Source organism: Vipera ursinii (genome assembly GCF_947247035.1).
Source record: "Vipera ursinii genome assembly, chromosome: 8".
NCBI classification, from domain to species: Eukaryota; Metazoa; Chordata; class Lepidosauria; order Squamata; family Viperidae; genus Vipera; species Vipera ursinii.
Genome location: NC_139519.1, coordinates 997,177 through 1,020,659, shown reverse-complemented (window position 1 = coordinate 1,020,659; position 23,483 = coordinate 997,177). Strand labels below are relative to the sequence as shown.

The window sequence follows — 23,483 nt, the reverse complement described above, 5'->3', positions numbered from 1 at the left end:
CCAGCAGCTGAAGTAAGAGCTGCAAACCAATGCACAGTTTGTGGCTCATTAGAAAGAACAAATTATGAGGGAGGGACTGGCATGGAAGGGAGGAACAAATTGTATGTCTGAGACCCCCTGTGACTGCAAGTCCTGCAATGCAGGCAGGCCACTGGATTCCTGAAGACACTGCATCTCGCCAATCATCAGTTCTGGTAGCCAAAGATGAAGAAAGACACTGATTTGGGGAGCTGTGCTGTTTGTGCGGCCAGCAAAAGATTACCACGGAAGAGTCTGGGGCTGCTGCAGCAAGTGGCTGATCCGACCAGACCCTGGGAAAAGATAGCAATGGACTTTATAGTGGAACTACCGGAGAGCAGGGGGACCACAGTGATTTGGTCTGTGATAGACCTGTTTTCCAAGAAAGCCGACTTCATTGTCTGTGCTGGACTCCCCTCAGCCCAGAAACTAGTGAACCATCTACTGACTACATGGGGTGCATAAGCACATAATTTCAGATTGCGGGGTGTGTGTGTCCAGTTTACTGCTAAGTTCTGGAAAGAGTTTGTAAGGATGATTAGGTCCTCCCAGAAGCTCACTTCTGCTTTCCACCTGAGTACGAATATGTCAACTATCAGCAAACGAATTGGACAGAGCTGTTGCTATTTGTGAGGCGGCATATAACAACACAGTGCACATTGAATGGATGTATTTATTTAATTTGCAGAAGTCTTAACCCGGCAATGGAATTCCTTTTGTAGTAGCCTTTGCTAAAACAGAAAGTGTAGATCGTGCTCATCACTTTCCTATACAGGTAGTCCTTGACTTATGACTGGTCACTTAATGGTTGTTAGACATTATGACAACCTCCCATCCAAAGCTACTTATGACCCAGTTTCAAAGTTACGACCACTGTATAGGATGAATGGAAATTTACCTAAGTTTTATTAGATTATTAATACATATTAGAGGGTTTATAAGCTATGGATTAACTTTAGCCAACCTTAACCATTGTGCTTTTGCCTGCTAGAAGCAATATTTATTTAATGCACCCCAGTAAGAGCTAAAGAGGTCAACTGCAGACACTCTGTAGGCTGACCACAAATGTCCCCTTCATAGAACAGCTGGCAGGTTGTGGTGCTAATGTTTGACAAGACACCTTGCAAGAGGCCCCATCACTTGAATAAAGGAAGGTGAGGGGATGGTTTACTTAATCAGTGGTTAGGGGCATTGGACAAGGGTCCAGAGCCAAGCAGAGTTTATTGTTAGCATACTAAAAACATGCCCAGAGATAGGTGACTTTTGTGATAGTGAAAGAGGATTAACTAATTAATATAGTATGGGATGGTTTTGCTTTGCGCCTGTGTGTGACTGTCATGTAACTTCATAACCAATCTATTCTACTTTTTTCCTGTGGTAAATTGTATGAAATAAATCAGTGAAATGATTGCCTCCAGAAGCTGTGGGTTCTCCTTCACTGGAGGCTTTAAGAAGAGACTGGACAGCCATTTGTCCAGAATGGTATAGGGTCTCCTGCTTCAGCAGGGGGCTGGACTAGAAGACCTCCAAGGCCCCTTCCAACTCTGAAGTTCTGTAATCTTGTGATGGAGTTGCTTGTCCTGACTTGGCAGAGCAGCCCTGCAGACCTTGCCAGCAAGCAAGAGGGTAAAAAGAAGGAAATATAAAAAGAAGGAAAATATAACCTTGTCAAAAAGAAGGGTTCTGTAGTGCCATCTTCCTGGCTCTGTGCCTGAGATGTGAAAATGGGAAATTAACCTCATAGGGGCCAAATTTGACATATTCTATTTTTATTCTTAAAAAATAAGAAAAGGTAAACAAACATTCCTTCATGAAAAATCATAGATAGCATCTGAATGTCCAACAGCAAAATATACAAGGGAATACCTACTGCAGTGGATGGGCCAGTCTGTTTTTTATGTCATGCACCAGCTCTCTGGAAGACATTCAAGAAAGGCTTACAAGGAACAGACACAGAAAGTGGCACAAAAAACGTCGCTGGGGTTATTTCTCCTGATTCTCCCAAGGTGCTTCCTCAACCTCCTGGCCAGAAAGGAGTTTGGTTGCACCTTGAAAGTTCTTTTGATCCAGCAATGTCCCTGAGAGACAGCCATGTGGGTGATGAAAGGAGGCCTTGGGGTGGTGGTACCAGCAAAGTCAACCTGCTGGTCAAAATCCAGTTAACCATCTGGATTTTTGCCTGACTTTCCTGGCTTGGCTTGATCTGAGCCAACGCTGAGGTCCAGGGGAGCCCCCATTCCCATTTGAGCTGCATTGTTCCTTTCCAGGAAAGAGCTTCTTTTTTTGCAATTTAGTCTTGATGTTTTTGAATAGATATACAATTAATTAAGAGCGTTCTGTGTGCCTGTGGCTACATGACCACAGACATCTTCGGACAAGCACTGGCTCTTTGGCTTTGAAACAGAGATGAGCACTGGCCCCTAGAGTCGGAAATAACTAGCACACATGTGTGGGGGAACCTTTACCTTTACCTTACAATTAATTAATAGCTAATTAATTAATTAGTGGTATAGGGTCTCCTGCTTGAGCAGGGGGTTGGACTAGAAAACCTCCAAGGTCCCTTCCACCTTTGTTATTTGGATCGTATTCTGATTTTTATTTTGAGGCTTTTATTTTAAGATGGGAGTCAAGTGGCATACATATATGATAAACAAGAAAGAATAAAGGTTTGGAATTTATGCATTACATTATCACATGTTTTAATTGTCTTTTACTTGTATTTACATTTCCTTATATAGGGTGCAATCTGGTACTTCTGTGTGCCCAGAGCGGGCACCTAAAGAGGCCAGGAAAAAGCTTTGACAAGGCGGAGAGCAGATCAAATCCCCTTTTGCCTTGAGCCAGACCCCGGACCTCTCTTCCCCACACATTTGCCCCAATAGGGAACATTTCATTCCAAAGGGCTCAGTCAGCGACCAAGAATGATCTCCTCCTCCTCCTCCTCCCCATCTGCCCTTCTCAGGAGTTGCTCCAAAGACAGCTGGCTCCAGAGGGAAACCTCCTCCTGGGAGACGGAAGGGGCCATTTGTTCAAGTGGAACCCGAGAACAGGAGCAGCCGGTGGGCTCTCAGCAACTGTTCTCCATTGAAGAAGAGAAGAGACAAGGAGGCATGCAAGTCCTCTGTCCTTGGTCCAAACTGCCCTTTCCACAGCACACCCAGGGCCTGGCCTTGGCTCCTCAGTCTCTTGGGCAGTCAGGGGGGTAGGAGCTGCTCTCCTCCCAATGGGCTCTTTAGCTGCCAAGTTCCTCCTGCCCACCATCAGCAGCCTTGCCTTCCTCCCCACCATCAGCATTGCAGCCCAAAGGCAGTTTCACATGGAGGCCATGGTCTACTTCTTCACCATGTTCTTCATCTTGGTAAGTCCTCCTTCCCACTAAAACTTTTGAATAAGAATTCTCATTCATAAAAAAGAGAGAGGGTGGCTTTGTATTCTTGCATGAAAATAGTATAAGTAATGTCGGTGTGCTTTTCTTTCTTTTTCCCATAACATATTTGGTTAGACCCCACCCCCACCCCAATTGCAATGCATGTCTGAGGCTTGTTCTTTTTGCTGTAACAGACTAAGATTGTTAAATTCTGGAGACAATGATATATTATGAACCAAGTCCCAGTTTAACCAGGGATCTTTGCCTTTCGGATCCTGAAAAAAACAAGTTGTTTAACAGCTTGAAAAAAAATCCTTTACACACAAGAAGAGAAACAGAATGCCAAGGATAGTTTTCAAAGAAAATGTTGGTGCCAGCAGAAACAACCAAGTGTTGCAGGACTTTCATGGGCAAGGTTTCAGGTTCTTGTGGAAAACATTCTATCTCCCTCCCTCCCTCCCTCCTCTATTGCTCTACAGCATATCAGTTACAGCTCTCTTCCAAGACAGTAATTTGCGCATCTGATAGAAATGGAAGGAAATACTTGTGGTTCCTGCATAGCGCTGACCACTTTTTCAGCATCTATACATCTATACTTTTTATCCAATGAATCTTTGTTGTTTATCTGAGTGGATGCCAATCAAAACACCAAGCTGTTTATTTCTGAACAATGCCTATGGTGCAGTGTGCCTAATTAAAGTATTAAAAAAGTCAGGACAGGCAAGGAGCCAGAGGTCCATCAAGTCTGGCATGGTTTAACATTTTTGTTTCGGGTCATTTCAGAGAACTGGTTTCAACTTTTAATGACATAAGTTGCGAAGAATCTTAAAACTTACTTCTGTCCTCTGAGACTATAGCCTTTGTCCACAGATGATTGGGATTTTTTCTGCAATGACACCAGCCCACTGGAATATCCTGACAAAGTAAAGGGGGAGGGTTAATTGTCTTTCAAACAAGAGGATTCTGTTGCAGCTTTTTAAAATTACAATTTTTACCATAGAAATCCTGGAAATAAACAAGCAACTGTTTCTCAACAGGTCTGCCATGCCTGTGAAGGCCCTGGGCTAATCTTCCTTTGTTTCATGAAGTATGATCTGCTGCAATACTTTAGCATTTTTGGAACCACATTATCCATGTGGGTCTCACTGATAGGTAAGCAAGAATGGCTGCTTCTTTTGAGTATATGTCTGGGGGGGGGAGCATTAAGGAAATCTGAAGAGGGGAATAATCAAAACTGCATAGGAAATCTTTGAACCTTATAATCTCTCAGCTTTTCAATATCTAGCATTAAGAAAAAGTGCTCCAAGACCCCCTCCTAATAAAAATGGCTACTAGAGAAGTCCATGTCCCCCTTATTCTGGATCCAAAGCCATTGTGCATTAATTAATCTCTTGATAAGACCTCTATGGTCTAGATAAGCAGATTTCCTTAACATTAACAGCTCTCTCCAGATAGTTTGAACTCGTGGAAACACCCTTTATCATATAGAAATACCTTTATTGCATATAGAGTAAGATGACTTGTACAGCATTTCCAAGATATTTCCAAGGTATCTCCAAGGTATCTCCAAGGTCAGAAAATGGTAATATTCCCAGCGACTGCATATCTGCTGTTGTCACATGTTAGCTGGACAATGCAGGATGGGATTCTCTCCAGAGACAAAGGAGGAGGAAGTCCATCCCAGAAAGGGGAGGGAAGAGGAAATACATCATAGGGTGGGAGGGTCTGACTGCCCACATTGTAGTTTCTCCAAAACAGCCATGTGGTGGCAGCACACTCCCCGTCTGGTATTACATAATACCACCATATAAACCATATAACGGTAGTTATACAAATGCAAATACATGTTTGTAGTTTGCTAGTTGTCATAAATACCTCAGAGATATAAGTAATAAACCTGAGATAGACATAAAAACCTGAGAAATATAAAATAAACATGCATACATATGAGGCATAAAACCTGATAATTATAAAAATCAACATGAGATATATGAGGTATAAAACCTGAGAAATATAAGATATAACATGCATACATATTGCAATAATAAAAACTGCCATTTCAGGCTGAGGTTTTGCTTGTTGTGTTCAAGACCTGAAAGATATAAAAGAACATGCTTACATATTGCAATAATAACAATTGCCATTTCAGGCCTCAATAGTCTGGATCAAGTTGAAGGCACTTTTCTTCTTGAAGGCAGGATTCAACAAGGAAAGGCGACAAGTTCAGTCTTCAAGGGCAAAAGCAGGACAAGTTCTGTGATGGTCTGATGAAAGTTTTTGGTGCCCTTCGATTCTTAAGGTCGTTGGTCCTTAAACAGAACAAGGTCTCTAACTTGAAGATAGGGTAAAGATGAAACATTGGTGACTGGAGCGTGACTTTGTTGCTCCCCGCCATGCTGCTCCCTGCCATAATTTGAAGCAGGGTTGGATACAGGTGGTTGCTCTGGATTGCCTGGAAGTGGATCAGGATGCGTAGCTGTATCGTGTTTGTCGCTATCACATTCTGTGCACTTGAGAAAGGCTTTACAATTTTTAACAAAATGACCACCTGTAGTATATTCCAAGTTTTATTCTTTCTGCTCTTGTATAGTCATTGCTCTAAGCTGGTGACATTTTCTAAGAGGGTGAGGCAGTTTGTGAATAGGACAGTGATGATTGGGATCTTTATCCCCACCACCTGAATCGCTCCATTTAGGAGGAGATGGTACAGGAGGTGAAATGCTACCACCTGAATCACTCCATTGAGGCGGAGATTATTCGTCTTTCTTGTAGACACAGCTCCACGTGAGTCTTTGTGTTGAGCTGCTGTGTTAACATACCTTGGTGATGGTGCAGGCACACTGGATTCAGGGTAGTTGAAGCTGGGGTCATTGTTCGTCCAGGCATGGTGACTGATGAACCTGAAAAAATATGAGAATGGGGGAAAGAAAAGGAGTAGAATGAGTTCCTCTCTGATGTTGAAGTTGAGATCAGCAATAGCAGGTTTGAAGGTTGCTTTGACCTTCTGGATGGTCATTAAACTTTGAGGGGCTAGAGTTGAGAAGCTCCTGTCGAATCATGTACCTGGCATGGTCAGAACGATCTGACCCCTCACTCCTTGATGCCAAAGAAACTTGTTGGGCCCCTTGGGTATGGAGGTTCTCTGGTGAATAAGGATGAGGTGCACCAGGATAGAGTGATGTTGTAAAGGCATTCAGCTGCGGTTTATTCTCTAAAGCTTGTGCTGGCTGTCGATTCAACCATTGATCATTGCTAAAAATTATGTTGTCATCAGCAAGAGGTGATGCAGTTTGAAGTGTTGGCGCACCTGCTTCTGGGTGTTGAAGAGGTGCAGGCTTTTGCAGGCTTGGGGTCTGTGTGCTGTCTGTAGGAAGCACAGCTGACGCACCTGCTTCTGGGCATTGAAGAGGTGCTGGCCTTGGCAGGCTTGGGGCTTCTGTGCTGTCTGTAGGAAGCACAGCTGACGCACCCGCATGTTGGCATGGAGAAGGTGTAGGCCTTGGCAGGTGCGGTACTTCTATGCTGTCCGTAGGAAGCACGGCTGATGCACCTGTGCTGTGTTGTTGAAGAGGTGTAGGCCCTTGTAGTTCTGTGGTCTCTGAGTGGTGAGTGAAAAGTGCAGAGAATGCACTTGTGTTGTGGTGCTGAAGGAGTACAGGCCTTTGCAGTTCTGGGGTCTCTGTGGTATTTGTAGGCAGTGTAGAAGATGGCTCTGCATTGTTGCAAACATTATGCTTTAGCATGTATTGGCTGGTGCATTCCATCGGATCTTCCACTACTATAGGGATGGAACACTCCACATCAGTGTTTTTCTTTGCTGCTTGTTCATAGACCTTCAGCTTTGCCAGGGCAGCTGCTCATTCCTTTTCTATTTGCAGAATTTTCATTCGGGCTTCCTCCTTTGCTTGACGGGCTTTTCTCTGGGCTTCTATTTCAGCTTCCTTCCTGACAAAAGAAGCAAGTGCATCCTTTTCTTCTACAAGCGCACAGGCCTCTAGTAGCTTGTGATATATCGTTGAAGCCCTGGAGCAAGAGGATCTAGCAGAGCGTACTGTGACTTTAGTTGATGTGGTTCAGCAATACAGATTTTTGCCTTATTCTTTGCATCTTGCACTAGGAGATCTCTTTGCTGGTTTAGTTCATCAATTTCCATGGCTAGGACAGGTACAGAAAACTTCCTAGTTATTTTTGACTAAATTCATTGAACTTTGCTCTTTGACCACCAGGGGGTGCCTTCTGTGTGGTCAGAGACTTCGGAAAGTTCACCTGTTGGCCACTAGGGGCACCCTTCTGCGTGGTTAGGGACTTAAGGAAAGTTCACCCTTTGACCACTAGGGGGCACTCTATACGTGCCTGAGGACAAGCCTTTACTTGCTGAGCAGCCACTGGGGTGCTGCTTGTGTAGGTGAGTACTTCAACGAAGTTCACCCCTTGACCACTTGAGGTCGCTGTTTGAATGCAAGCCTGTTATTGTCTCTAGCTTGAATTTGGACGCAAAGTGAGGCAAATAGTTCCTTCTTATGACCACTAGTCGTGAGCCGGTCTGGAACTCTCGAGGGACTTCCTGTCCGTATTAAGAGTATCAACCATAGGCTGTAAATTGTGTCTGACGAAGGTTAATTTGCTCTTTGTTCCTAGTTTATAGCTAGAGTACGATAAATCACTTGCTTATTCATATAAAATGCTTGCATAGCTTGCCATAAGTGTGAATCAAAGTCTCTCTCTATATACAAGCTTTCACATGCGTTTCAAATTTGCAGACCATTTAAGCATTTCAGTTTGGCCACCAGGGTTCGCTGCCTGCCTTAGCATAAATTCAAGCTGGCCTTTTGTCTCCTGGATTCCAAGAGTGGGGGTCTCTTTGACTGAGCAGCAACCAAGATCTAGGTTACCAGGGCAACTAATTGCTTTATTGCTCCTTATGGCTGCAGCAATCTTCAGGACAAAGAGAGCTTAGCAAACTAGCAGGCATAGCTCTGAAACAGATTGTTTTTCAACAGTAAATCTCTGAATTTACTCAATTTAGGTGAGAGGCAATGTTTTCTTTTGGAGAAGACAGGAAATTCTAAATCTTGCATTTGAGGCACTTAGTAAAAGTTCATTAGCATTTACAGCCACTCTAAAACTTGCTGGCAGAGAAGCAGTAAGATTTTAACTGGTCTTTTTTGCTGGTCTCAACAGGGAGACAGAAAGAAACAAGAGTTCACAGGATTTTAAATGCAGGCATGCACTCTTAACTGAGCTTTAGTTGCAGAGAATCACACACACTTTAGAAGCAGACAGAAGGAATTCAAATTACATTTTTAACTGTTTTAAACTTGATTGTAGAAAGCATACACATATATTAATTGCAGACAGAAAGGAATTAAAACACATCTTCTGACTATGCTTGATTGCAGAAATTTGCAGACAACAGGAGCTGGGAATATTACCATTTTCTGACTATTCTGGATCCAAAGCCATTGTGCATTAATTAATCTCTTGATAAGACCGCTATGGTCTAGATAAGCAGATTTCCTTAACATTAACAGCTCTCTTCAGATAGTTTGAACTCGTGGAAACACCCTTTATCATATAGAAATACCTTTATTGCATGTAGAGTAAGATGACGTTTGTACAGCATTTCCAAGATATTTCCAAGGTATCTCCAAGGTCAGAAAATGGTAATATTCCCAGCGACTGCACATCTGCTGTTGTCACATGTTAGCTGGACAATGCAGGATGGGATTTTCTCCAGAGACAAAGGAGGAGGAAGTCCATCCCAGAAAGGGGAGGGAAGAGGAAATACATCATAGGGTAGGAGGGTCTGACTGCCCACATTGTAATTTCTCCAAAACAGCCACGTGGTGGCAGCACACCCCTTTTTTGTCACATACATTTTTCCTCACATGCACAGTCTCTACCCTAGAGCCATGTTGGTGCACACAACATGCTTTTACTTTCTGTAAAAAAAGACAGCAGCAAGACAGAGCAGGATGTGCACTGTAATTAGAAAGCCAAGAAAAAGCTCAAGGAAAATGTAAGTAACCTTCTAAGACAAAATTCAGTGATATAACTGGACAAAGCATTGAAGAAACAAAGGAATAAAGTAAAACACCTGTCTGATCTTGACGAACATAAATCACCAGGATCCAACAGACTACATCCCAGAGTTTTGAAGGAGCTGGCAGAACCATTGCACCATATCTTTCAAAAATCCTGGACCACTGGGAAAGTACTGAGGATTGGGAAAGGGCTTCCCAATCAAGAAAGATTAAAAAATGGACCCAGGAAACTACAAACCAATCAGTTTAACCTCAATACCTGGGAAGAGCCTAGAAAAGATAATAAAAAAACAGATCTGCGAATAACTAGAAGCAAAAAAAGTTATAATCAGTAGTCAACCCAGGTTTGTTAAAAACAGATCATGCCAAACCAATTTTATTTCATTCTTTGATAAAGTGACTAAACTAGTAGACCAGCAAAATGCTGCGGATATAGTATACTTAGACTTCAGTAAGGCATTTGATACTCCTTGGTAAGCTAAAAAAAAGATGGAATAAACAACATCGCCACCAGATGGATCTGTAGCTGGCTGGCAAACCGTACTCAACGTGTAGTCCTCAATGGCACCACATCCACATGGAGAGGAGTAAGGAGTGGGGTACCACAAGGTTCTGTCCTAGGCCTAGTACTCTTCAACATCTTCATAAATGACCTAGATGAGCAAATAGAAGGGGAACTTATCAAATTTGCAAATGACACTAAACTGGCAGGAACAGCCCATACCCTCTTTGATAGGCTCAAGATCCAGAGGGATCTTGACAGACTTGAACACTGGGCCCAATCTAAGAAAATGAAATTCGGCGTAGAGAAAAGTAAGGTCTTATACTTAGTCAAGAAAAACCAAATTTACACATATAGATTGGGTGAAACCAGGCTTACTAGCAGCAACTGGGAGAGGGATCTTGAAGTCTTAGTGGACAATCAATTAAATATGAGCTAACAGTGTGACGCAGCAGTCAAAAAAGCCAACACAATCCTAAATTGCAGTAATAGAGAGATTCAATCAAGATCATGTGAGGGATTAATACCACTTTATAAAACTCTAGTAAGACCACACCTAGAATACTGCACACTACAAAAAAGATGTTGAGAATCTAGAAAAAGTGCAGAGAAGAGCAACAAAGATGATTAGGGGGCTGGAGTCTAAAACATATGAAAAATGGTTACAGGCATGGCTAGTCTAGTGAAGAGGACCAGGGGAGGACCAGGGGAGACATGATAGCAGTGTTCCAATATTTGAGGGGGCGTCACAGAGAGGAGGAGGGGGGCGTCAACCTATTTTCCAAATCACCCAAAGGCCAGGCAAGAAATAACGGATGGAAACTAATCAAGAAGAGATTCAACTTGGAAATAAGGAGAAATTTCCTGACAGTGAGAACAATCAACCAATGGAACAGACTGCCTTCAGATGTTGTTGGTACTTCATCACTGGAGGCTTACAAGAAGAGACTGGACTGCCATCTGTCAGAAATGGTGTAGGGACTCCTGCGTGGGCAGAGGGTTGGACTAGATGACCTACAAGGTCCCTTCCAACTCTGTTATTCTATTCTATTCTATTCTATTCTATTCTATTCTATTCTATTCTATTCTATTCTAAAACAAAACAGTTCAATGGTCAAATCAAAGTGCAGAAAATTGCAGCTGATCAAGATAGGAAACAATGTAGGAAGAGATTTAAAAAAGAGATGGGTCCCAGAAGGAATGGGGCATAGTTGAAATCTTAGGAATTAATGTTACTGGATTGATTCAGTCTCAGCTGCCAGCATTTATGTCCACAAGGTTCTTTATTCACCCGGTTCAGGATTCAACTGAGCAAAGCCTCAACTGCAGGAAAAGTATTCTCCATAGGGTTTCCAGTGTGAGGGTCTAAAGCCAATTAAAAGCAGTGACTTGTTAATGTTGATTCACCTAGAGTCCTTCTGTCTGCCTTGCCCCAACTTTCAGAAGGACCTGAAATTCCATTAGGTTGCTGCATTACAACAGGGCTTTTCAACCGGTAGTACGCATACCACCAGTGGTAGTTTGGCACATGGCAGGTGTCACATGACCCTCCTAGACAAGTGTAGCAGGGGAGGGGAATGAGCTGAAGTGACCCAAGCCTGAGGTAGAGGCAGCTGAAGCTGAAGGACTGTCTGGCTTGGCAGAAGACCCAAGAGCGCCAGCAGGGCTCCAGCTGATTGGCTTCAGTTGATTTGCACTTCCGTCCCTGGAGGTGAATTGAAAAGAAAAGGAGGACGAAGGAGAGGAGAGGCTATAAAAGGAGGTCGAGGTCAGTGACCACCTCATTGTGATTATCAGGGACGTTAAGCTCATTCTTGTATAGTTCTTCTGTGTAATTTTGCCACCTCTTCTTAATCTCTTCTGCCTCTGTTAGGTCCCTGCCATTTTGGTCCTTTATCATGCCCATTTTTGCATTAAACGTTCCCTTCATCTCTCCAATTTTCTTGAAAAGATCTCTGGTTCTCCCTATTCTATTGTTGTCAAGGTAAAAAGCACCTTTGTAGAGGGCGAAGGACCGTGCTTCAGAGAATGCATGATGTGCATGCAGGAAGGCAATAAAAACACAACACATAATCTTACTAAATACCTTTTACTTACAAAACTATAAAAACCAAATATATATTATAAAGAGAGCTAGCTGACTACATCCTAACGTAATAGACAGTAACAGCAAAGTGAATAAAACAATGAAGATAAACACTGTGAGAACCTTTTCTAGACATGCGCACTAAACAGACTGAAACCATAACATAACTAGTCATATGGGATTCACTATGGTTACCAGATAAGTTATCACAACAGGTGCAGAGAGCAGGGGAAATGTACAGTTAGAAATGAACTTTCTGACGAACAAAAAAAACGTGCAGTGACATTCCCCTTCTTTCATCAGCAAAGTGAAGACTCAAGTAAGGCACATCTTGTCACGCAGATACTCATGCTGGGCTGTAGGAAGTGGTTTGTTCAGCATATCAGCAATTTGATCACGTGTAGGCACATACTGTAATGTCACAAAACCTTGTTTAACCAGTTGCCTTATGTTTTGATATCGGATGTCAATGTGTCTGGACCTTGAACCTGTAAAACGTGTTTCAGAAATATAAACCACAGATTCATTATCTTCCATCACTGTGATCGGTCGAATCGGATGTGTCCAGATATCTGTGACTAAAGCATCAAACCAGGTTAAAGAATTGCATGCATCAGACACACAAGCATACTCAGCTTCTGTAGAGGAACAAGAAACAAAATTCTGTTTACGCACATGCCAGTAAACAGGACATCCATTTAAGAACATCATGTAACCTGATGTACTTTTCTGTGATTTCTTATCACTCGCCCAATCTGAATCTGCATAACAACATAACTCTGCATAGTGAGTATGTGTTGGTTCCAACAACAACTTCATGTCTTTGGTGTGTTTTAGATACCGCAATAACTTTTTAACACATGTCCAATGAAACTGTTTTGCCTTGCCTACGTGTCGTGATAACAGATTAACACTAAGTGCAATGTCGGGTCTAGTCCAACTACTAATATACAGCAACGACCCAATGAGCGATATAGTGTTTGATCTTCGAACTCAGGACTTGGTTCATGTGCCAAAACGTGAAAGTCAGTTTGCATGGGTATACTCACAGGCTTAGCGTCCTCCATGTTGCAGTGATGTAACAGTTGTTCAATCTTCTCTTCTTGTGTGAGACTAAACCCCTTCTGAGTTTTGGCAATTTGAACACCTAAATAAGTGTAAATACATCCTAAAGACTTCAATGTGAAAAACTTTTGTAAAGCTTTAGCAAAAACCTCACTCATCTGCTTATTTGGACCAATATAAACAATATCATCGACATAAACAAGAATTATCTCATACCTATTACCGGATCTTTTAGTAAACACGCATTCATCTGTTTCGGACTTAATAAAGCCCATTGAATTTAGTTTGTCAGAAAGACATAAATACCACATTAAACCAGACTGTTTCAGACCATAAAGACTTTTGTGTAGAAACCAGGTATCCCCTTCTTGCTGTCTGAAACCTGGAGGACCTTTCACGTAGATGTCCTCGTCAAGATCAGCGTGTAGATAAGCCGTTTCAATGTCGAACTGGAAAACTTCCAGGCCAAGGATAGTTGCAGTGGCTAATGCAATTTTCACACTTTCAGTCCGCACTGTGGGTGAGTATGTATTTGTATAGTCCTCAGGATAACGTTGAGCGAAACCCTGGGCTACCAGTCTGGCCTTGTACAACGACTCACCATTCGGCTTCTTTTTGATCCTGTAGACCCATCGAGTACCAATAACTTTCTTGTTTGCTGGAGGGCTTGCAGGCGTAAACACTTGGAGTTTCTTTAGACTGTCCATTTCAGCCTGCATTGCCTCAAACCATTTATCTTGCTCTGATTCAGGAAGATGTTTGATCTGTGTGAACTTCTCAGGTGGAAGTGTAACATTACAAATCAAAGGTACAGGTGTTTTTGTTACTTGCCACGAATACCGTTTTGGAGGGATTCCCTTTGTGGTCCTCTTGGAATGTCTTGGGCCAACCGTCCATTCTTCTTCCGTGTCGTCCTCGTCTTCATCATTGTCGCCAGCAGCAACATCGGCGGCTTGCGAAGACGGAACAGTAGGTTGAGAAGAACTCGTGGAAGGAACATTATCCTGTGAATCTTGATCATCAGGTTGCGTGGCATCAGCAACATCATCTCTAGGAAAATAAACTCCAGGATCGTTAGAATGAATCCTGGACCAGTCAGCATCTTCCTCAAAAGTAGCAGATTGTGAAACCACAATAACATGATGAGAGTCAATGTATTTGCTCCATTTTGAATTATCATCAATGCCCATAAATCTCATCCTTTTTGCTGCAGGACCCCCTTTCTTTCTTTGGGCTAAAGGAATATTGACCATAGCATAGGAACCAAATACATGGAGATGTGAGAGATCAGGCTTATATCCATACAACATGAAATAAGGGGTCTGATTTATCACACTACTCCAAGTACGGTTGATGATATGGTTAGCATATTTGATAGCTTCACCCCAGTATGGAAGACTGAGGTTAGCATCTTCAAGAAGGCAACGCATCATGGTTTGCAGAACTCCATTTCTTTCATAGGATATCCATATCCATATCTAGAATATTTATCAACGATTGTCAAGAAATATCTTTTACCACCAAGTGTTGGTGCAAAAGGACCAACTATGTCAGTGTGTAGCAAATCAAAAATGCGTGCTGACAGGCGTGTAGCGCGTTTTGGAATTGCTGCTGCTTTGGATTTGGCTTTCTTGCAGACAGCACAGTCCAAAAACACCTTACACCCCTTTAGATCCAAACCTCTTGCGAACTCTGGCATCTTCTTCAGAACACGGAAACTGGCATGACCCAATCTTCTGTGTCACTTATGGATACACCTGGAATGCAAAGGTTTACCTGTTAGTGAATTCTCAACATTAGCATTTTTATTAGGAACCCCAGGCTTGCTGTGAGCAACCTGTGTGTTTTTTGTATTTTTATTATTATTAGGAACCTTTGGAGTAGCAACAGGATCTCTCTCTGGGACGTCTCTCTCTGGGCCTGTGCTTTTTGGAACGTGTATACTTGCCTGCTCTTGCTGCTTAGACTTTGGTTTTAAATAATACACACCACCAATCAACATGGTTTCAGCAACAATATCTCCGTCCTTGACTATATAACTTTCTTTTTCAAGATGGTGGACCTGAAAATGAGAAAACCTAGACAAATGACTCTGACTAAGCAAATTACTACTGGCAGACGGAACATAGTAAACATTTGGAATGAGAGCACCGAGCTCTTCAATATAAACAGTTCCTTTTCCCATGACCTGAACAGGATGATTAGAAAAAGAGTAAAGTTCACGAAGTTCAGGTTCAGGCTCGTGCATCTCTGTGTAAAGCTCTTTTCTGTAGGTAACATGCTGCTCCGCTGTCCAAAGTCCAAAGAAGTCGTCTGTCGTACTCTGGTTGAGGCTGTGGATCGTTGGTCACAACCAATGTGACAAGTGGAGCTTGTGGATCACGCTTGGAACCACGACCACGACCTTGTCGTCCGCTTCTACCTCTGCCTCCTCTGGAATCTGTTCCTCTGGGCTGGTATGTGACGGGCGCTGGAACTCGTTGGGGACAATCCCGGGTGGCATGTCCCACACGATTGCAGATGTAGCATCTTGGCATCCTTGGAACGTAGGTCCTTCCACGGAAGGCACGCCTCGCTGAAGCTCTTGATGGAGGTGGTTCCCTTAAATGTGGCGCAGCTTGCATGAGTGCCTCTTCTATGGCTAAAATTCTGCATACATGATCCACTGTGCGTTGAGCAATAGGCACTTGATCTTGGAAATAGCATCTTTCCACTCATGATTCAAAGAATTGATGATAATGCTGATCATTTGAAAATCATCAATAGGATAGCCTTTTTCACCCAGTTGTTTTCTAATACCTTTCATTTTAGTCAAATGTGCTCCAATATGTTCACCAGGTTTTAATCTGGAACCATGGAACTCAGACAAAAGTAAACATGTAGACTCAATTGATGTAGGCCGATAACATGTCTCTAACTGAGTCCAAATTTGTTGGGCAGTTGCATCTTGTGAAAACGTGAGCTGCAATTCAGTGTCCATGGACATCAATAATGTTGTGCATGCTCTATTATCCAAGTCCCATATGTCAGGAGTCCATGGCCAGGCAGGAGGATTAAACACCATCAAGTGAGTACCTTCTCTGCGTAGCAAAAGTCCAACCTCACTGACCCATGCCCTGTAATTCTGTCCTGACTTCTTTAATTTTGAATCACCAGCCAGTGGTACAATGGAAGGTGTTTGATGAGGAATATACAATTGAGGCACTGGCTGTGCAGGTTGTGCAATCCGACCATAACCTGCAGGGGGCACCAGTGGCGTCTGTGCCTGGACATGCGGCAGTTGCATTGAAGCTGCCGGTAGTCTTGGTGCTGGCTGTGACTGTCTTTGAGCTGCTATTCCACCCTGGCCAGCAGGAGGCGCTGGCGCTGGGGGTGGTGCATTAGCATAACCTGCAGATGACACTGGCCTTCGCATATAAGAACCCGGTGGCAATTGCATGTGGAGTTCCTCAGGGGTCGGTTCTCTCGCCTCTCCTGTTCAACATCTATATGAGGCCGCTGGGCGAGATCATTCGTGGTTTTGGGGTGGGATATCATCAGTACGCTGATGATACCCAACTTTTTCTTTCCACCCCGAACCAACCCAGTGATGCCCTCTCCATGATGTCCCGGTGCCTGGAGGCGGTTCAGGTCTGGATGGGGAGAAACAGGCTTCGTCTCAATCCCGCCAAGACTGAGTGGCTGTGCATATCGGCATCTCGGGTTAACCAAGTTATTCCATCCTTAATGATGGGGGGTGAGGTGTTACCCCCCGTCGATAGGGCTCGCAACTTGGGCGTCCTCCTGGATTCACGGCTCAATTTCGAAGACCATATAGGAGCCGTGACCAGGGGGGCTTTTGCTCAGGTTCGCCTGGTGCGCCAGTTGCGTCCCTATCTGGACCCAGACGCCCTACGCACAGTTACTCACACGCTTGTGACCTCCCGTCTGGACTACTGTAACACTCTCTACATGGGGCTGCCCTTGAAGACCACTCGGAGGCTTCAACTGGTGCAGAATGCGGCCGCGCGAGTTGTAATGGGGGTTTCCCGATACTCCCATGTAACACCTCTACTCCGTGAGCTGCATTGGCTTCCGGTTGCCCTCCGGGTGAAATTCAAGGTGCTGGTTATCACCTATAAAGCCCTACATGGCCTGGGTCCGGGATATCTGAGGGAACACCTGCTGCCAGCATCAAACGCCCTTCGCCCAGTGCGCTCCCACAGGGAGGGTCTGCTCAGGGTCCCGCCGGTAAGAGATTGCCGGCGGGTGACACCCAGGGATAGGGCCTTCTCGGTGGGAGCGCCTGCCCTCTGGAACCAGCTGCCGGTGGAGCTGAGAACTGCCCCCGACCTCCGATCATTCCGCCGGGGCCTGAAGACCTGGCTCTTCGAGCTCTTGAGCCCAGACTGAGGAGAAATTTTTAATTTGGGGTTCTTTTTAATTGAGTACAGGGTCAATTTAATATTTTTAATTTGGTTCTTAATTTTTGTATTTTGGATTTTTAATTCCCTGTAAACCGCCCTGAGTCCTCAGGGAATAGGGCGGTATATAAATATAACTAACTAAATAAATAAATATGGCTGTGTTCTGCCAGGTAGAGGGACTTGCATAGAAGCAATATTAACAGGAGAAGCAACAGTAACAGGAATCCTAGCACCATCAGGGACTGGAGCCTCAGATAACGGCAGAAATCTTGTATCTCTGAGCAAAGATTCCTCCATGGACAGTTGCAAGAGTGAGAGCTCCAATTCATGTCTTAATGCAGCTTCACCAGTAGATGGTGCTATAACATTTGCTTCAGGCATCACTGTGGCTCTGTATGGCCTTTGGGACAGCCCATAATCATGTGACATAGGAGCCTCCGGTTCCCATTCGTCTTGCATGACACTCAATGATGGGCGTGTCTTTGGCTTTGGGAAAGAAGGAGGCAATATGGCTTCTCCTTGTGGGTGTGGCAATATGGCCGGTTCATGCTCATAATTCCTCTCATATTGCTGAACCATTGACACATATTCCTTTGCCTGCTGCAAACGCCTTTCAAAAACCCCAATTTGTTCACAGTAGCCTTGCATAGCCCTATCTCGCATAGTTTGCCTGGGGCTTGAAGGAGCAGAAGGAATTTCCTTCGGCTGAAATTTAGGTTTCACTCCAAGCCTTTGAAATTCATCTTGAGCCGCTGGAGTGTGAACATTTTCAAAAACAGCTGCCAGGGAGCTTGGAAAAGTAGAAAAAGGAGTGACTGACCTTGCATTGTCGACAGGAGCAGGTGCGTCTTCTCCAAGGCGTGTGGCTGAAGCTATCGGAGTTCTTAAAGTTGAAGGGAGATGCCCCACAGAGAGACTCCTTTTCAGCCGTGGCTTCCTTCCTGACATGTTTCAGCAGTTAATCACCGCTGCCTCGCTAGCACTAACTAACTGATAACAGCCGCAGAAACATGCATCTCTAAAAACATAAATCAAACCATCCTCGATACCAAAATGTCAAGGTAAAAAGCACCTTTGTAGAGGGTGAAGGACCGTGCTTCAGAGAATGCATGATGTGCATGCAGGAAGGCAATAAAAACACGACGCATAATCTTACTAAATACCTTTTACTTACAAAACTATAAAAACCAAATATATATTATAAAGAGAGCTAGCTGACTACATCCTAACGTAACAGACAGTAACAGCAAAGTGAATAAAACAATGAAGATAAACACTGTGAGAACCTTTTCTAGACATGCGCACTAAACAGACTGAAACCATAACATAACTAGTCATATGGGATTCACTATGGTTACCAGATAAGTTATCACAACAGGTGCAGAGAGCAGGGGAAATGTACAGTTAGAAATGAACTTTCTGACGAACAAAAAAAAACGTGCAGTGACAATTGTTTTCTTCTATTTCTTTGCACTGTTCATTTAAGAAGGCATTCTTATCTTTTCTAGCTATTCTCTGGAATTCTGCATTCAATTGGGCGTATCTTTCTTTTTCTCCCTTGCCTTTCGCTTCCCTCCTTTCCTCAGCTATTTGCAAAGCTTCCTCAGACAGCCATTTTGCTTTCTTGCATTTCTTTTTCTTTGTGATGATTTTGGATGTACAATGTTGTACAATGTTGTGAACCTCTGTCCATAGTTCTTCAGGCACTCTGTCTATCAGATCTAATTCCTTAAATCTATTTGTCACCTCTACTGTATATTCAACAGGGATATGATTTAATTCATACCTGAGTGGCCTAGTGTTTTCCCCTACTTTCTTCAGTTTAAGCCTAAACTTTGCAATGAGAAGCTCATGGTCTGAGCCACAGTCAGCTCCTGGTCTTGTTTTTACTGACTGTATAGAGCTTCTCCATCTTTGGCTGCAGAGCACATTGTCAATCTGATTTCTGTGTTGACCGTCTGGTGATGTCCATGTGTAGAGCCGTCTCTTGGGTTGTTGGAAAAGAGTGTTTGCTATGACCATCATATTCTCTTGACAAAATTCTATCAACCTGTGCTTCATTTTGTACTCCAAGGCCAAACTTGCCTGTTATTCCAGTTATCTTTTGGCTTCCTACTTTAGCATTCCAATCCTCCATGATGATAAGGACATCATTTTTTGGTGTTAGTTCTATAAGGTGCTATAGGGCTTCATAGAACCGGTCAATTTCATCCTCTTCAGCACCGGTGGTTGGGGCATAGACTTGGACTACTGTAATATTGAATGGTTTGCCTTGGATTCGAACTGAGATCATTCTGTCATTTTGAGGATTGTATCCCAGTATTGAAGGGACGCAGTGGCTCAGTGGGTTAGGACGCTGAGCTTGTCAATCAGAAGGTCGGCATTTTGGCGGGTCGAATCCCAAGTGCCGCGTAACAGAGTGAGCGCCTGTTACTTGTCCCAGCTTCTGGCAACCTAGCAGTTCGAAAGCACGTAAAAAATGCAAGTAGAAAAATAGGGACCACTACGGTGGGAAGGTAACAGCATTCCGTGCGCCTTTGGCGTGTAATCATGCCGGCCACATGACCACGGAGACGTCCTCGGACAAACGCTGGCTCTTCGGCTTTGAAACGGAGATGAGCCCCCAGAGTCGGAAACGACTAGCATGCATGTGCGGGGGAACCTTTACCTTACCTTTACCTTTTCCTACTGTTCTATTGACTATGAAGGCTACTCCATTTCTTTTGAGGGATTCTTGCCCGCAATAGTATACCTGATGGTCATCTGAATTAAATTCACCCATTCCTGTCCATTTTAGTTCGCTGATACCTAAGATGTCGATGTTCAGTCTTGTCATCTCTTGTTTGACCACGTCCAGCTTTCCTTGATTCATGGATCTTACATTCCAGGTTCCTATGGAGAAAAAATCTTTCCAGCATCGGACTTTCCTTTCACCACCAGACACATCCACATCTGAGCGTCCTTTCAGCTTTGGCCCAGTCGCTTCATTCTTTCTGGCGCTACAAGTACTAGTCCTCTGCTCTTCCCCAGTAGCATATTGGACGCCTTCCAACCTGAGGGGCTCATCTTCCAGCGTCTTATCGTTTTGCCTTTTGGTACTGTCCATAGGGTTTTCATGGCAAAGATACTGGAGTGGGTTGCCATTTCCTTCTCCAGTGGATCACGTTTTGTCAGAACTCTCTGCTATGACCTGTCTGTCTTGGGTGGCCCTGCACGGCATAGCTCATAGCTTCATTGAATTACACAAACCCCTTCGCCACAACAAGGCAGTAATCCATGAAGGGGATATTATAAACTAGCCATTTCTATAACAACAAATGAATCTAATCAGTAAAATCCAAAATTCTACCCCCCATTTTTTTTAGTCATCAGGTTTTTGACACCTTGCTAAGCACTGCTGCTAATCAAATATTATCATGTTCTAAAAGTGGTACAATATGTGAAAAGGTTGAAAAGCCCTGCACTACAATACACAACATCCAGAGCAATTACCACTTTTTTTACAACAAACTCACCACTTGTTGTTTGCATGTACACTGAGAACCTCTGCACTGGAGACAAATTCCTTGGGTGTCCAATCACACTTGTCCAATAAAGAATATTCCTATATTCCTATTAAGTGTTGGATTTCCAACATCTATACCTGAATAAAAATAAAAAGACTACAATCTTAAATGTATTTAGAAAATGAATGGGACTGATTTCTTTACGAACACTTGAAGACAACATTAAGGGCTTCCCAAAGTTTCTATCCACCATAGACATTGATTTATATTCACAATTCTTTTATCATTGACCTTTCCAAAACTACCAACACTCTCAATGATTCTGGGTGCCCTATGCATTTAAAGTAAAAGAAACTGAAAATGAAGGGATAGAGAGGAAGCTCATCAAATTTGCAGATGACACCACCCTGACGGGAATAGCCAATGCTTTAGAAGATAGACTCAAGATCCAGAAAGATCTTGACAGACTTGTGAAAATAGTTTTTCTTAGGGAAGGAAACTGGGTATGTCTAGTATAATGAAGAGAAGGACTAGGGATGGCATGATAGCAGTATTCCAGTACTTGAGGGGCTGCCACAAAGAAGTGGGGTTGACCATTTCCAAAAGCACCTGAGGGCAGGCAAAGAAGCAAAGGATGGAAAATTATCAAAGAGAGATCCAACCTAGGAGGGATTTTCTGACAATAAGAACAATTAACCAGTGGAATTGCTTCCCTCCAGAAGTTGGAGCGAAAAACCAACACTGTTGGTTTTTAAGATGAGACTGGACAGCCATTTGTCTGAAATGGTATGGAATCTCCTGCTTGAGCATGGGGTTGGACTAGAAAACCTCCAAGGTCCCTTTCAACCCTCTTATTTTGTACAGTGGGGGGAAAAAGATGCCAGACCACAAAAAAATTGAAGAGACACAACTACCCCTCAGATGGAATGTCCTTATCTGTAAGCCAAAGCCAGGACTTGAGTCAGGTCTTCAAGGTCCATCTAAAGGGGAGCGGAGTTGGGGCTGTTCAGACCTCTGGGTGCGCTGTTCCAAAGAAAAGGTGTCAACCATTTCGCATATTCAAGAAAAGAAAGTCCCAGCTGTTGTGTATTTACATGTTATTAATGTTAACATAATATTAATTGAATACAGGGCTGAGGTAAAAGCTGCGGCAGCTTTTGACAGCTGTCAAAAGCTGCCGGACAGAACCACGCAGGCGCCGCCGTCTGACAGCTCTCGGCTGTCAGAATCACCTGGCAACCGCACGTGCTACCGATGACAGCTCCGAGCTGTCAAAACCCAGCCGGCTCGGATTGGCGAAGCAGACGGCACGGGAAACCGGCTCAGCCCTGATTGGTCGATATGTTGACAGCTGCGAGTATAAATAAGAGCGCTGTTCTGCTGTTCCTTGCCTGGTTCTTAATAAAAGTTAAGTTGCTTAACTTTGCTGTCTCGCCTGCTCTCTTCTCTAAAGCACTGGCGACGAAGGTGGGATGCCTGCTTGCATAGCTGAAGTCACCGCCTAAGGGGAGAAGAGATTTTTCCCCTTAGCCTGAGCTAGTCACTCGCTGAAGTCACTTGGAAGCCTAGCTTCCACACAACGCAAGCAGCAGCACCCACGACTAGACAGACAGCATGACGAACCACGGCCATATTCGCGAGTTCAACACTCGCCACCCAGAATGCTGGGAATCTCATCTAGGCCAGGTAGAAGGATACCTGGTGGTGAAGAAGGTTACGGACGACTGGGCAAAGGCAGCCGCCCTCCTCTGGCTCAGCGGGCCCGCCGTCTACGATGCCGCTGTGGGACTCTTCAGTCCCGAACCAATCGCGACAATCTCCTATGCTGAACTCACCGAGGGGCTGAGTAAACACTTCATGCCCATGAAGTCAGAGCTCTTCTGGAGGGTGAATTTCGCCCGACGGGTACAGCTCCCTGACGAGCCCGCCAATGACTTTATAACCCGGGTCAGACACGCCGCACGGCGATGTCGGTTCCCTGATTTAGAGGACCGAATCTGGGACCAAATTGTCATTGGGCTTAAAGATGAGCGGCTGAGGAGGAAGCTGATCGCCAAGCCCGCACTGTCACTGGCTGAAGTGGCAATGGAAGTCATCGCCTACGAGGACAGCCATGGTGACAACCAACGTTCCCCTGATAGCAGGCCCAGTGGGTCCGTGCACCAGGAGGACGGCGGTTTCAGCGGTCCAGAGGATGACGACGTCTCCATGGACATCGATGCTGTGCAGCGGCGATTCGAAAGGCTCAGGCTGCAATGCAACAACCGAGGGGGCCCTGCCAACAACCAAAAGAGCGCCAGCTACCAGCCGAACAGGGCTAAATGTGCCAGCTGTGGCGGAAGCCACCCGAGAGCAGTGTGCCGGTTCCGCAGTGCCAAGTGCCATGGATGCGGGAAAACAGGTCACCTCAAAGCCGTGTGATGCAGCCGGAACCGAGAAAATCTGCATGAATTGGAGGTGACGTCTGCAGGTATGAACCAGCCCACACC

General features: G+C 44.2%; 1 protein-coding gene across 1 annotated transcript in view; it reads left to right on the top strand.

The window, feature by feature from the left end:
• Positions 1-3,081: 3,081 nt before the first annotated feature.
• Positions 3,082-23,483, top strand: part of MYMK (myomaker, myoblast fusion factor) — a gene marked incomplete at its 3' end in the record, with an annotated part of 33,074 nt that continues 12,672 nt past the window's right edge. The window contains exons 1-2 of the mRNA XM_083368825.1: positions 3,082-3,376; positions 4,423-4,537. Coding sequence (XP_083224951.1) covers positions 3,242-3,376; positions 4,423-4,537 — 250 coding nt within the window. The 5' untranslated portion in view covers positions 3,082-3,241. The remainder of the gene's footprint in view (positions 3,377-4,422; positions 4,538-23,483) is intronic.